The sequence below is a fragment of the Aquarana catesbeiana genome, linkage group LG06, assembly GCF_042186555.1.
Source record: "Aquarana catesbeiana isolate 2022-GZ linkage group LG06, ASM4218655v1, whole genome shotgun sequence".
Lineage (NCBI taxonomy): Eukaryota > Metazoa > Chordata > Amphibia > Anura > Ranidae > Aquarana > Aquarana catesbeiana.
The window spans coordinates 24,893,795-24,910,393 of record NC_133329.1 but is presented as its reverse complement, the minus strand read 5'-3'; the positions used below and the strand labels follow the sequence as shown (position 1 = coordinate 24,910,393).

General features: G+C 42.1%; 2 protein-coding genes across 2 annotated transcripts in view; both read left to right on the top strand.

Annotated features, from left to right (window-relative positions):
• LOC141147349 (caspase-7-like) overlaps positions 1-7,186 on the top strand; it is a 97,748-nt gene extending 90,562 nt beyond the window's left edge. Inside the window, exon 8 of the mRNA XM_073634588.1 lies at positions 7,128-7,186. Coding sequence (XP_073490689.1) covers positions 7,128-7,186 — 59 coding nt within the window. The remainder of the gene's footprint in view (positions 1-7,127) is intronic.
• LOC141147918 (uncharacterized) overlaps positions 1-16,599 on the top strand; it is a 496,131-nt gene that overhangs the window by 346,605 nt on the left and 132,927 nt on the right. The window lies entirely within an intron of this gene.

Here is a 16,599-nt window from a genome sequence, read left to right as displayed (position 1 = left end):
ACCCATACATACGCATCATACACTCACGATATGGGGTATATTGAATAAAGGATAGTCCTGCACAATAGATTGGAGATTAATGGAAAATGTTCCCAGTTTAAAGTGTCCAGTAGGGCAGGAACAGTCCTATATCACTAGTTTGGTGATGTAAGTGGGTGGATGATCTGACAAATCAAAAAGTTGGACCATAGATGGAGCGATCTCTCAAACGATCATTGCACTCAATGGTTATTTAGATCACAACTGATGAAATAGATTACGAACGCTTTCCCAATTGTAGTAAGAATGATTGTGCAGATATCTACAGAGGCAGCAGGATACATGTCCTTGGAGACAGCATTTAAGGTAACATAGAAAAAACTGACATACGTTTTGTTGAAGTGCTGAGTATGGTGGAAGAGTCTCATGAACTGCACTGTGTCTGTCGTCAGACTATGTTAGTCCTGGATGTTGGAGTCTCTCTGAGGATAGATGCCTCTGTGTGGCTCACTAGGAGTGCAGGTCCGTAAGGAGTCGTCACTCACAGCTCCTCACCGTGGAGCCGCCGAAGTACCGCTGCCCCCGTATGGTGCGTGGCTGCAGGGAAAAGATTCAACATCAGCTGTAGGATCAGCTGTTAGGTCCGTGTAAGGATGAGTCAGGTCAAATTGCGCGCGGCTCCCGAGAACGTGCTGACGTCACACCGCTGACGCGTTTCACCAGCCAATGGACGCTGGTTTCCTCAGAGCTCTGAGGAAACCAGCGTCCATTGGCTGGTGAAAACGCGTCAGCGGTGTGACGTCAGCACGTTCTCGGGAGCCGCGCGCAATTTGACCTGACTCATCCTTACACGGACCTAACAGCTGATCCTACAGCTGATGTTGAATCTTTTCCCTGCAGCCACGCACCATACGGGGGCAGCGGTACTTCGGCGGCTCCACGGTGAGGAGCTGTGAGTGACGACTCCTTACGGACCTGCACTCCTAGTGAGCCACACAGAGGCATCTATCCTCAGAGAGACTCCAACATCCAGGACTAACATAGTCTGACGACAGACACAGTGCAGTTCATGAGACTCTTCCACCATACTCAGCACTTCAACAAAACGTATGTCAGTTTTTTCTATGTTACCTTAAATGCTGTCTCCAAGGACATGTATCCTGCTGCCTCTGTAGATATCTGCACAATCATTCTTACTACAATTGGGAAAGCGTTCGTAATCTATTTCATCAGTTGTGATCTAAATAACCATTGAGTGCAATGATCGTTTGAGAGATCGCTCCATCTATGGTCCAACTTTTTGATTTGTCAGATCATCCACCCACTTACATCACCAAACTAGTGATATAGGACTGTTCCTGCCCTACTGGACACTTTAAACTGGGAACATTTTCCATTAATCTCCAATCTATTGTGCAGGACTATCCTTTATTCAATATACCCCATATCGTGAGTGTATGATGCGTATGTATGGGTGTGTTGCCGCGGCTCCCATTTGATTTTAAATATTCCCTGAGACAACGTTGTCCATTTTAATCTGTTTGTGATAACCGTCTGTCCATATTGCTTATATCTTCACTTTTTGATATATTAATTGGTTAAATAATTTTTTTGGTCATTAATAAAGCTGGTTTTGTATTTGACAATAGTGTTCTCTGTTGACCTTCTTTAGAGAAACCCTCTGTTTCTCATCCCCCTTGTCCTCATCAACATGGGGACAAGGTGCTTTGGGGTGGGGGGGCCGCAGGGTGCCCCCCTCCCCCAAGGCACCCACCCCCCCATGTTGAGGGCATGCGGCCTGGTACGGCTCAGGAGGGGGGGGGCGCTCGCTCGTCCCCACCCCCTTTCCTGGCCGGCCGGGCTGCGTGCTCGGATAAGGGTCTGGTATGGATTTGGGGGGGACCCCCACGCCGATTTTTTTCGGCATAGGGGGTTCGCCTTACAATCCATGCCAGACCCAAGGGCCTGGTATGCCTCCGAGGGGGGAACCCACGCCGGTTTTCTCATTGAAAATGTGGCGCGGTGTTCCCGCCTCAGGATTCATACCAGACAGCTGTCAGCGCTGCCTGTCACTCATCGCGGGAGGAAGACAAAGTTTTCCTTTCCCGATGAGTGAGCCATCTCGGCGCTGGCTCCTGCGACGGGGCTCGTAGGTGTCAAATCTCGCCGAGAAGTGCGGCGAGATTGACACAATATCGCGGTCACCTACTGTATACTCTTAAACATAAGAGCAATTAATTTGCCTGTGATGCTAAATTAAAAGAATCTCCTTGGGCCTATGTCCATTATTTGAAAAACAAGTAAAAACAACCAAAAAGAATAAAAAGCTCAAAAGTCTAGCCGTATCAGGTATGTATGCTGCTTGCATGGTTATGAATGCTAAAATACAGCAAATTGAAGATATAGTCTATAATAAAAATATTACAATTACTGAGAGGGAAAAAGAGAATACAGCTTTACATAACCAAGTACAAACCTTAACTACCCTTAATCAAATGGTTAATGCCTCACAGGAGGAAAATGTTAAAAAATTAGAAAATTTGCTCAAAAATAAGTGGTACAATATAAAAACATGCTAACCAAAGTTGAGACTGAACTGGACCACATAACTAGTGCATACAAAGTGGTCCAAGATCAGTTTCATGAAACTAAGAAAGGAAAATGTATAAATCACACACAGTGCACACAAACAGAATCACAGTTGCTACAAACAAGTTCAATTCTTAAAGGACAGGCGGCTGTGGCTAGCAGATGTGAACATGGTAATGCACCTACCCAGTGGCGTAGCGTGGGTTGTCAGCTCCCGGGGCGGGACAAGTAATTTGCTCCCCCTGACTCGCGAACTTACCTATTTTCAGCTAGCTCCAGTCTGGTTACATGATCCCCTGTGTGAGCCAGCGGTGGCTGCAGGGAAGAGGAGAGCATGCTTGACAATGAGTGGTGACATCACCTATAGGTTCCTATGTTCCATCTGTTGTTGGCGCTCCCTCCTCTCCTCTGCATACACCACTGGCTCACACAGGGAACAACATGACCAGACAGCCTGAAAATAGGTGTTTACATCTTTTCTTCACAGGTTAGCCATCATAGGCATTAGGAGGGGGGATTTCATAATATTTCAGTTAATGGAAGCTACATATCTCATATTCACGCTATAAAACTTGTTGCAGCACTGTGCAGTTGGGATCAATACCCAGTAGGGTTTTGTATTTAACCTTTTTGAAAACGTTCTATATATATATATATATATATATATATATATATATATATATATATATATATATATATATATATATATATATATATATTTTGGTATATCTATAAATAGACCAATATATATATAGAAAAACTTCAAAAAGGTTAAAAAAAAACCCTAATGGGTATTGATCCCAACTGCACAGTGCTGCAACAAGTTTTATAGCGTGAATATGAGATATGTAGCTTCCATTAACTGAAATATTATAAAATAACCCTACTGGGTAGTGAGTCTTAATCACCGGTGCTGCCAGAAACCTCAACCTCATTGTGCAAAGAAAGCAATTAAATAAAGTACAGAAAATTTCATAAAACAAGTCATCAATTACAATAATTCTAAGATTGTCCTACTGGGTAATGAATCCAATTGGCAAAAGTAAAACTAATGAACACATTATTTCACACACAATAAATGTACAACAGAGGTGTGAGCTCTTAGGTGTGAGAAGTCCTAGTGACCAGGTTAAGGCACCTTCCAGCCCAGGGCAGTGTGTGCTATCTCCACATACCATAGATTGTAATGCAACCACTTTGAGTAATTCTAGATGCAACAGGAAATTATCTCCATCTGGAGTAGGTGGTAGTTTTAACAACTCATTGAAAGGTGAGAGCTCTTTTGAAAGTGCCCCTAGATCTCTTATGAAGACAGGAAAAGATGTTAATCAGGTTTTAGCCATTGAATATTCTCATCCTAAAACCACACCAGTTGTTAAGAGACGCTTTAATACTTTACAAAAGTTAAAGTGCTACACCTGTGGGTTATTCGGCCACATTTCTCAGTTTTGTTTGTCTTCTGGTGAAAATATATTTAAACAGAAGCAATATACAACAAAGAGGCATGACGTGGAAGTGTACTCACCACGCTGGGGTGTAGGGCCTAGGAAATATGAAAATACAAAATCATACATCCAACTATTAAGGCCAAAAATGAGGTTTTACAGTATGAGATTAGGCAAATTAAACAGGAATGGGATGAGTTTGTGAAAGAATTCCAATCCTTTAAAAGAAACTTTATTGACTCCTTGAATTTAAAAAATGGAGGGAGTAACTTGTCCATCAAGAAACAAACCACTACACTAAAACCGGGGATGAAGTACAAGATATAAGTTATGTTTTAGAGGTCTATGGCATTTAAGTTTCACTATAGCAAGGCAGGAATGTCATTGACCATTTACTAATGTTGCTAAAAGTGCTAATTTTAAAGGCTAATGCCCCGTACACACGGTCGGACATTGATCGGACATTCCGACAACAAAATCCTAGGATTTTTTCCAACAGATGTTGGCTCAAACTTGTTTTGCGTACACATGGTTGCACAAAGTTGTCGGAATTTCGATCGCCAAGAACGCGGTCACGTACACCACATATGACAAGACTATAAAAGGGCAGTTCGGAACCAAGCGCGGCACCATTTGGGCTCCTTTCGCTAATCTCGTGTTAGTAAAAGTTTGGTGAGAGACGATTCACGCTTTTTCAGACTTGTGGTTTTCAGATCCTTTTCTGCTGTTCAGTTTGTGCTTGTGGGTTTGTATCTGCTCTTCAGTGCATGCAGTCCGTTCGTATTGTACTATTCATTGCGATCTTGTCTGCTCGTTACTGTTTTTCAGGTCGCTCTTCACAGGCCTTGCTGTCCGTTCTGTTACTTCGTTCTGAGCAGCCGACTGTTTTCTAGCCATGTTGCGTATACATACTCCTCGTAGAGTTCATGCTGTGCGGGGGCTTGGTGTTTGGGTGCTGACCTTCACACAAGTCCAGTCCATGAACAGGGTGGGTAGGAGTTCATGGACCAAGAATTGGTTGCTTCAGCGTGACCAGTTCTGTCATATGCTTTTGCTCCGTGAGATCCGTGAGAATAATCCTGATGATTTCAGGAACTTTCTCCGGATGACGGACCCCGTATTTCACAGTTTGTTGGCTTTGCTGACCCCCTATATCAGCAGGCAGGATACCTGCATGAGGCAAGCCATCACTCCGGAGCAGAGGCTGGTCGCCACCCTGCGGTGCTTGGCGACGGGGAGAAGTCTGCAGTTCTTGACAGGCATCTCCCCCCAGGCTCTGGGTATCATTATCCCAGAGACCTGTTCTGCCATCATCCAGGTCCTGCAGAAGGAGTATATTAAGGTAACATTTTTTTCCTTTAACATCACATTTTATTGTATTTAATGTTTGCTAATTTAATGCATTTCTTTCCTCATTCCCTAATTACCATGATTGTAATATGCTGTGAATGTCCCCTTTGTCCTCATGCATGCTGGATTTTTATGTAATTTTTTTTTTCCTTCATACATATTTGCCTTCACTTACCTCCCCAGCATGGACTCCTGCCCCTATATTCACCTCATGTAGTCACTTAACAATGTATTTTATCAGCTCCATAGGAGTGCTTTACCCCAAACACCCCTAAAATGTTTTGAAATGTGATTTGTGCTTTAAATTCAGGCAGAGTGCCAGAGGCTTTTTTTTGGGTGTCCCCAAATCATTTTGAACCCCCCCTCCCCCCAACTGCTAAGTCAGCTGATACCAATTTTCTATCTATCCTAAATCATCTATCTGCTGACTTTGCCAAACCCATACACACTATACCCATCTCTGTAGTGGTCAGATTTATGGATGAATTCCCCAAAGCTTGTAGTGCAAGGGCCTGCCTGTATACTTTCAAATGGTACTGTTTCAAGTTTTTGTATACTATTATTATCTTGATAGCTAATAGCGGAATGTCCAAATGTGCTAAAATGTGTACAATGTGTATTTATATCTTTGTATTATGACACTTCTTACCTGTCCAGTGGGCTGCCAATAGTGTAACTAAGGATGGTCTGTTCAAAGTAATACACATTTAGGCATTCATCTCTCAATGAAGTGGAGAGGGTTACCTGTCGAAGAGTCCCCCCCCTATAATGTTAGAAATGGCACATGGGGGGGGGAATCTGATAGGTGTACCTTATACTTTGGTTTTTAAAAAATCCCATAAATAAATGGTATCTTGATGTTGGCCAAGAATGTTTGTGTCTAATCTGCTTTCCATGTTTATGTGCAAAAAGACTAATTTTTTTTTTGTTTGACTCAACAGTTTCCTTCCACGCCACAGGAACAGCAGACTGTGGCCTCCCACTTTGCCCAGCGGTGAGACTTTCCTAACTGCGGAGGGGCAATTGATGGGAAACACGTCCACATTGTCCCACCACCCAACTCGGGGTCGTACTTTTACAACTACAAGGGGTTCAATAGTATTGTGATGTTGGCGGTGGTGTCGGCTACTTATGAGTTCCTGTATGTGGACGTGGGGAAGAATGGCCAGATGTCCGATAGTGGAGTCATCACCCAGATGGAGTTCTACAGGTGTCTCCAGAATGGCAGCTTGGATTTGCCACCTCCAGAAGACAATGTGGAAGGACTCCCATTTGTCTTCGTTGCGGATGAAGCATTTGCACAGGGGGACCATCTTATGCGGCCATTCCCGATAAGGACCCTCACCCCAGACCAGAGGGTTTTTAATTACCAGCTGGCCAGAGCCAGAAGAGTGGTGGAGAACACGTTTGGAATCATGGCCAGCCGGTTCCGCCTATTTCTTACACCCATACACATGACGGAGTACAAACTGAATCATATTATCCTGGCGTGCTGTGTTCTACACAACTTTTTACGGAGACATTCTGCCAACTATGCTGGCTCAGTTGGGCCTGAGGCCAGAATTTAAAATGAACCAACCCTGACGGCGCTTGAAAGTGGCCGTCCTGGCTTGCCCCCCCTGAGTGCCCATGATGTCCGGTTAAGATACCTTAAATTCTTTGTGGGTAGGGGCCATCAATATGCCAGACAATGTCTAAAACCTTTTTCAAATAAAAAAAAGAAAAAATTTATTTTGTGACATTTACTGCTTGTGTTTGTTTTAGCTGATCCTGAGAGAAATGTGGTCCTGAAAATGAGTGCTGAAAATGGCGTGATTGTGTAACATTACAAAGCAATGTTGGGTGTTATTTACTAAAGGCAAAGACACTTTGCACTACAAGTGCACTTAAAAATGCACTTGTAGTGCAAAGTGGATTTGCCCTTAGGAAATAACACCCATTGTCACAGAAAACAGCAATTAGAGCACCACAAAAATGTTGTAGCGTTGAGACAATAATCCACACAATCTTTTTTAATACCAGCACAATCACATGTGCATTTGTAAAAGGTTTTTAAAACGAACCAACATGTTTGTTGTATAACAATTTTTGGGCTCACATTAGAAAAAGTAGAAATGTCCATTTGAGATAAACCAGGCATGTTTAAATCCAACTAGAAAGACACAAATCTTGAACTTACAAAGTTCACATTTGGTAGAAAATGAAGGCAATATCAGACATGAGTATTTACAAACTGTGTTTGATGTTGCGTTCAGATGGGGTGAAGTCACCCCCGGAAAAGCCAAATTTTGAAGATGCACACAAATAGCCGAATGTCAACATGTGCTACCTGCCACAACGGGGATCAAGGGACGTGTTTTGGGGGTGCAACCCCTTCCTCACAGCTACTTTATTATTGAGGAAGGGGTTGCACCCCCAAAACGCGTCCATTGATCTCCCGTGATGGCAGATAGCACATGTTGACACACTGTGTGCCTCTTCAAAATTTGGCTTTTCGACAATTTGACAAAAAAAGGTAAAAAAATTGTAGCACACGAAAAAAACAAAGGGATTTGGAGGGCTTTAAACTCTCCTTAAGACATCAATGATGTTCTTATTTTTTTGAAGAACATCATTGATGTTTTTCTTGATGTTTTCCAAGTCCCTATTACACCCCATGATCTCCCCGAGGTGGGGGGTCTGTGGTCTCTTTGGATGAGGGGTGTCCTCCGAGTCTTTTATCCTCTATGTAGAAAAAAAATGGTATACTTAGCACACAGATATTTGATGTCAGAACTATAAATATGAAACATTGTTTGGAAATGGGGTACAATTTTTTTGTGGCCAGAGTTCCAAGATGTAGCATTTTTCTTGTCCTTTATCAAGCTTCAATTACCTGTTTTGTAGAAGCTTCACAGATGGAGACCCCCCTATAGTATACACTGGAGCACCTGTGTGGGCCCCTCATAAAAAGGGTTTTCTTGTGCCCCACACTACTATTCCAGTGTCCAGATGTGTAAACTGCTGCTGAGAATCCGCTCCTTACACAGAATCTAGTTTGCATTTCATTCTAGTTACAAACCCATCTACACAACCAAATATTTGTCAGACAAGTAGGCCCTAAAAAATGTGGGGAAATGCATATGGCCAAAACAATGGTGTTTTCTAGGCCGAACAAACAATGTTTGATACGAACGAACAATGTGCCCATGAACATGAAAGTTGACATTTTAAACTGGATAACAGTTAAGAAAAGCATGTGGAGCAGCACGAACGTAATAAACATAAAGAATAGGAACACAGGACAACTACTTACTTTTTTGCAGCACTCTCCGGATCTTTCTCTACTGCTCATGCTCTTTTAATTTGAGGTCCGACCACCGCTTCCTGAGCTGATCTTTCGATCGTCGTACCCCAAAATTCTTCTGCAGACTCTTGACCACTTTCGCCATGATCTTGGCCTTTCTGACATTGGGGTTAGGGTAAGGTCCATACTTCCCGTCATAGTCGGCCCTCTTCATTATGTCGACCATCTCTAACATCTCCCCAAAGGACATATTTTATGCCTTATATCGTCTCCTTCTGGATCGGGACGTTTCTGCCTCCGGGCTTTCCTCCTCCTCGTTGGTGTAATTATCAGACACCTGCTGTGTCTCTGCCATGTGCTCTTCCCCCACTGCGACGAACGAGAAGGGGCGTGGAATAGACTCAAAAGAACGTCAAGGGCGGGCAGAGTTTCACGCATGCGCAGTGTCTATAAAGCGTAACACGCGTGCATAGTACATACGATCTGTGAGTGGAGGAAGGAGTAACGGAGGCGCCGATCGTGATTGCGAAGGTAAGATTTAACATTGGGCCTATACTGCTTCTAGATTGAGGACTGTATTTGCACAAGTTTAGTAGACTTTAGGCGGACATTAGGCTTTGTCTTGTGTTGTGTCTTGCAGTGAAAATGGATCTAGTTAAAGATGAGGAATTTATTCCCATATTCATTGATATGTTCAGGGAGCTGCCTTGTCTACGGCAGATAAACCACCCTGAATATAAGAACCAAACAAAGAGGAAGGCAGCGCTGGATAATTTGTTGGAATTTGTGAAGCAGGTGATTCCCAGGGCAGACATCACCTATTTGAAGGTTCTAATTGGTGGCCTGAGGAGCACTTATCTAAGGGAGCACAAGAAGGTCCAGGATTCCCAGAGATCAGGAGCTGCAGATGACATTTATGTCCTCAGACTCTGGTAGTATGACAGGCTACATTTTCTGGCAGGTCAGACTGAACCCAGGTCATCAATCTCCACTCTTCCTTCCACGCTTCCTTCCCTCCCGGCTGAGGCTTCTGACACCCAACCTGGGCCTTCCAGGCAGCAACATGTGGAGGAGCCCAGATTGGGCCAGGTATAGCATTCTTCTAAATATTTCTGGTTGTCCAATCAATGATGTTAACTAGATGTTAGTGTGGAGTACTAATTCATGATTGTGATTGATGAAGCAAAAACTAAAACCATGTCCCTTTTTCATACACAGAGAAGTCTCAGCCAGGAGGTGGCCGGGCCAAGCAGGCTGCCTAATGTCCAGGTCCCTCCGCTACACCTGCAAAGACAAAGTGGCAGGAAGAGGAGTAACCTGGAGGAGACTGTAATAGGCCTCTTTTGGAAGGCTGCAGAGGCCCTGAAAACCCCCCACACTGTGGAGGAGGACTTTGCTGGCATAACTGCCTGCAAAATGATGCGGATGGAGGAGGTCCAACGACTCCTATGTGAGTTCCTAATTTTGGAAGCTCTCAATAAGGGGTTGAGGGGCGAAATAACATGTGCTACCCACATTTGTGACCTCACACATAGTCCTCCTCCTCCTCCTCCAGGTCCTACTCCTCCTCCTCCTCCAGGTCCTACTCCTCCTCCTGCCACACTGCCAACACCAGAGCCACAGCGTGGAAGAAAGCGTCTAAGGAAGACCAGAGAGTGATGGCCCTGGGTTCAGTCTGGTCTGGCAAAAGATGCAGCCTCTTGTAGTACCACAGCCTGGGGACACAGATGTCATCTGCTGCTTTACGGATCTCTGGACCAGACTGCACTCCCTTAGATATGGACTCCTCAGGCCACCAATTTTGCTTGAAAAGAATTGATGTGTGCCCTGGGGGCCAAAGGCTTCGCTAATTTCAGCTGTTTATCCAGCGTTGCCTCCCTCTTTGTTTGGTTCTGGGCCCTTAATAAAGGATTTTTGTTTTCAATTATACTTGCCTATGTGTGTTTTCCTTCAAAAATGACAGTTTGTTGGTGAGGAGGCATTTTGACGCGGGGTTCCCCTTAAAGTCTCATGGATTTTGAGGGGGACCCCCACGCCATTTTTTTTTAAATATTGGTGCGGGGTTCCCCTAATATCCACACCAGACCTGAAGGGCCTGGTTTGTAATTTAGGGGGACCCCCACGCCACTTTTTTTTTAAAATTTTGGTTCAGGGTTCCCCTGTGGGGAAATCCCACGCCGTTTTTATCAATGAACTTTTATGTGTATTGTCGGACCAACAATTCATTAATAGCCGCGAGTATTTTTAAATGACTTTTTTCCTTTAAAATGTCATTTTGCTGTCAAACTGTTCTAAACACGGTAGTATTGATAGAGGGAGCTAGAGGCTTAAAAAATGTTTAGATAGACTATTACAAAAAAAACCCAAAACATGTGTGCTGAATTGGAAAAATGAAAATAACAATCACAGTGAATGAATATGTTGAAAGAATAAACAAACAATATAGTGATGACAATATTAATGATTAATTGTCCCAATCCAGTGAAATATTGCAAACTAAAATGAGTGATATCTTCAAAATATGTGCTAAGTTCTTGCCGTTGATAGAAAGAATTCCGTCACCAAAAAGGAAAGATTACACCATAAAGTATAAGATATCTGCTTACCAGATACCAATGACCCCTTTACTTAAAAAGAGAGTAACTAGCGCTTGTGCAGGATTGTGCCTGCTCACATGGAAGACTGAGTAACCGGATGATGCTTTAGGCATGGATCTCTCCCATCCCACTCATTCAAGACAAGGATATAGGGAAACAAACAGAGTCTCCATAGCGTAAAACCATTTAATATAAAATTGAAATAACATTAAAAACGCCAAATGGCCTCCTTACATTTGGAGGTGCCCACCCGGCACTGGGGCTGTTAGTATGTCAGGGTAGATTGGTGTCATGGACCCATCACATCGCCTCGTATGCGGCGTGCGTTCCACCCAGTACGGATGTACCACCAGAGGATCCGGATGTAGGATGGCGAAGGAAACACACGTGACCACGTACCGCTCCGACGTACGTTTCATTATGAACGTCTTCAGGGAAGCGTACGTTGGTCACTCCATTGTAAGTATTTATCAGAAAAAAAAAGGGGGTGTGTATACCAAGCTTATTATGAAACTTCCGTTTGTGTCAATAAAGTTGTGATAATGATCAGTATACACAAATGGCCAGGAAGTAAAAAAAACTCCCTCTAGTGGCCAAAAATCATACTAATCCAATGGTTTAAAGGCTAAAGAATTAATTTGGCACCTACCACAAATTTGTATGGTGCTCCCCCTGCTGGTCAATACCAAGCAGGCGGTAAATTGGCCCCTAATGATAGATTGGACTAGATCATTGGGTTGAGAAATAATTGAATGGGTGTCATAGTTGTTACGGGTAAAAAATATATATATAACTAAGGTTTATACCCTGTGATACATTGCAGCCACAGTCTCGGCTAACATTTTGTTTCTAATAAATATGCAATAATACAGATATAGATTTATATTACTATAAAGTCACATCTGTCTACTCACAAATCCAAAAAAAAATTTAAATAATTATAAAAATTGTTTAGTAAAAGAATTTATTGAAAAAAGGGGGAGGAGATTGTAGCTCTGACCTACACTCCCTAGTAAAAATCCCATCAGGTGGTAACAGTCTAACTCCCAATAATGTGATTGTAGATTACATTTAATTGAACCCACTACCGTAGGCACTACTGTGACAAGTACACAACATATATTAGTCATTGGTTAAGAAACAATTAAGATCTAGATCTATATTCATCCCATAAGGTTGCATGCTTTGTAACTTATAAAGCCAGTATGTTTCATTTTTGGATACTGCCCTTTTCATATGGGTGCCCCTCCAATCCCTAGAGATTTTGTCAATCCCATAAAATGTGCATAGAGATGGATCACTATCGTGATAAAGTTTGAAGTGTCTTGAGACACTATGGTTAGGATAACCATTTTTAATGTTTGTCAGGTGTTCATTAATCCTTACTTTTAATTGGCGTGTGGTTCTGCCCACGTACTGTAGGGAACAAGGACATTCCAATACATAAGTTACGTGATCAGAATCACACGTTATGAGAGGTTTAATGTCAAAAAGCTGTTGGGTTACTAAAGATTTAAATTGAGACTTCTTCTTCTTGGAGCCCAGTCTCCTAGTTATTTTGCAAGCATTGCACCTGGTACGATAATGGAAACCAGACCCATCTAGAAAGGTGAGTGGTTTCTTTGGTGGATCTGGTACATTGGGGGCTATTCGGTTTCTAAGGCTGGGGGCCCTACGGTAAATGAATTTTGTTTTTTTTGGGAGAGAAGACTGGAGATCTTTATCTTTTAACAGGATTGGCCAGAATTTCTTAAAAATACCTTCTACTGTTCTATATTGGCAATGGAAACCCGATATGAATGCACAGTCACCCTTGAATTCTTTTTTTGGTTTAGGAGCCAACAAGGATTGCCTGTCCATGTTTGACACCTGTAAAACCAGTTTGTGTAGAACATGGGCTGGATAGCCCTTCTCTATGAATCTAGTGGTGAGAATTTCTGCTTGTGAGAAGTAATCTGAGTTATTATCGCAATTCCGCCGTATGCGCATATATTGCCCTTTGGGTACAGCCCCTATCCATCGTGGATGGTGACAGCTGTGTGTAGGCACATGGGCGTTGCGATCCGTTTCTTTGAAAAAAGTTTTTGTACCAATGATATTGCCTTGTTTAAAGAGTGTTAAATCTAAATAATTCACTGTACTTATGCTGTATTCTGCTGTAAATTTTAAATTATAACTGTTGAGGTTTATACATTCCAAATATTTCAGAAAACTTTCCTTTGTACCCTCCCACAAAATAATAACATCATCAACATCATCGATGTATCTTTTGTACAACAGAAGTGATTGAGGTCTGTTTTTGAAAATGTTTTCTGATTCCCATTTGTTTAGCGTAATGTTGGCCACACTGGGGGCATAGCGAGCTCCCAGATGGGATATAAGTCCTAACGATGGGGTTGAGGACTTGAGGCTACTTGACGAGTGGTACCAATTCTTTAACGCCTGTGAACAGAAATTAATGCAAATGATGGTTAGAAGGCGTGAAGCGAAAAAAGCTGTCTTTGAATCCAAAATTAAAGAACTCAAGACAAATATGGAACCTTTTATGTCCTCTAAGGAGTACTCAGATAAGGCTAAGGAACTGAGTAACCATCTAGCCAAATATGATGGGGAGATTAAAGACAAAAAGCTTAAAAAATACTTTAGAGACACTAAGGACTATGAAGAAAATAGGGTATACAAATGGCAAGAAAATCTACAGTCAAATTCACCCCAAGAATCATCAGTTGAGAGGGAAGTTGAAGTACATAACACTGTAGCAAGTATGGCAGCAAAAACTAAAGGGGATTCAAATACACCCCATAAGGCCAATAATAGAACCACTCACAGTCAGAATAATTACCCTAAAGCAAATTCCCATTCTTATCCACCTACCTACAATTCACCTTATCGGGGATCCAATTATAATAGACCTGCCCCTGTAGATTACAGACCTCCCGATTATGGTTACTATCCATACCAACAACCATAACCAGTATCCATCGAGACCCCCCAGGGGACATTATAGAGGTAATTTCCGAGGGAGACCGGTACATAACCCCTACCCATACCAAGGAGGGGGGGAATGGAGAGATTGGAAAGAGCCATACAGAATCCCAACCAACCCCCAGCAGAATTATATAGAAAAAGTAGAAAGAGAGGAAGAAGAGGCAGAGGGAGAAAGAAAAAGGAAGAGAAACAATTAAAATCAGGGCTATTTAATCTTACTACTATAGAATTTTCTGATTCAGAATTAGAAGTCCTGGCACAGGGACTGAAATTTGCACCAAACAAAAATATAGACAAGTTCAACCTATTTGTAGATATTGAAAAATATATAAGAAAACTAAATATCAAAAATCACTTCTCAGGTCAAAATATTAACCCCACAATTAAGGAGACAGAGGACCCATTTTTACACAGTACCCTGAGAAATAACTCTGTATTCAACCCTAAAAAAGGTTCTAACCACCACATAGAAGTATTTAGGACTATGGTCCAGGATGAAGTACGTCAAATAGAAATATCAAAACATCAAAATAACCAAAAAATATGGGAGGGCATCAAAAAGCTGGAGGAGAATAAACAGATAGTGGTAAGACCTGCCGACAAGGGGGGAGGATTGGTAATATTAACTAAGGAGAACTACAATAAAGAATGAAGGAGACAGCTGAAGGATACTACAACATATAAAAAGCTAAAAAGTAACCCTACCCCACAATTAAAACAAGAATTACAAAAATGGATCACTAAAGGAACTACTAAAAAAATATTAATTTAGAAAGAAGCAGAATTGTTAGAGAAATTATACTTTAAATGTCAGTTATGAAAGACGCCATTTTGATTATCATGGCCTAGAAATAAGTTATAGTGATAATATGGAGTCAGCAATATATACTCAGCAATATAATATGCTTAGATGTGCAGTTTTGAATGTATCCTGTAATCATTGTTATATGTAAGATAACAGTCTGTAACAGACACTTCCACCTTTCCTGTTCTGTCTAGAATAAAGTTGAAAATACATGAGACTGGGAATGTTTTAAGACAGGAAAGGGGGGGTGTCCAGGGCTTATAAAAAACATGTACCAAAGTATTTTCTTTAGAAATGATAAAGGCTGCATGAACGTGTAATTCATTTCTCTTGCATATGCAATAAATATTACCTTGATTCCCGAGGGCGATCTGAGATTGTGAAATAATTGCCTTAACAAATTTGGTCCTTCGAAGAGCCGGAAGTCCATTTCCCCGAGACGCACTGGCCAACAGTGACCGATGACCGTACGGCAAAACTGTAAGTCCTCCATCTCAAATTAGATGTTAAAAAGAGGCCGGTCCGCTGAACTAGTGCCTCCCGGGCAGCGACTTACCGGATCAGCACAAGAGACCGCTCTCGGGACAAGGTAAGATTTTTATTTTTATTTTATTATTAACCTTTTGTGTTAGACTTGATTAGGAATTTGATGAATAAGGGATTTGAATATATACATACAATATAGAGATTGATCGAATGTTTATCTGTTTCTGTCCTATCTGCTTTACTCTTGTTGAGGGGAAATAAGTGGTCACGTATTCCCCGTATAGATCCGTCTGTGGCCATCCTGGATGGGCAGACCTAGTGACTAGCCCGCGTTTTGGGAAGACGCGCTCAGGGCGACCTGGCGGCAGTCGAGCACTGCGGGTGTTCTCTCTCTTGTGTGTTCTTGTTTGTTTCTTCTGGTTAATTGTCATTTGATATAGGGGTATGGTCCCATACTAATATCCGGGTGCAGATAAAGGAAATTTGTCGGTTTGACAGCCTTGTAAACTGCAGAAAATCCCTTGGGGACACATAAATACTCCTAGATCAAAACTTAAAGAACCCCCCCCCTCCGTTGATACAAGGGTGTGGCCTGATAGATTTCCAGGTAACAAACAGAGGACATTTGGCGGACCGCAGTGTTCATGCCAGCCTCATATGTTGTATTAATCCTGAGCAGGCACATAAATACCCTTGGATCAAGGACTGAAATATTAAATGTTTTGATAGGATGAAAGAACAGTCGGGAGAATCCAGTTTCCTCGTAATTCTGTAAATGCTCTCTACAAGTTAGTGAAGTATTAAGTAATGATAAGAGAACAGTCGGGAGAATACAGTCTCCCAGTAATTCTGTAATTCTCTAAGACACCAGTGTTTTAGCAATACACAAGATCAGTAATCTAGAAGTGATATATCATGACTAGAAAGTCTGTGAGTGATTGCAAGTGATAAGATACTGTGTGCGTGTGTTGTGTCATTGTGAGAAGACATTAACAAAAAAAGAGCTCCGTGTGCACGATAAACAAAGTAGGTATGATCCATGGAAAATCTGTTGGTGTGAATGAAGATGTTAAG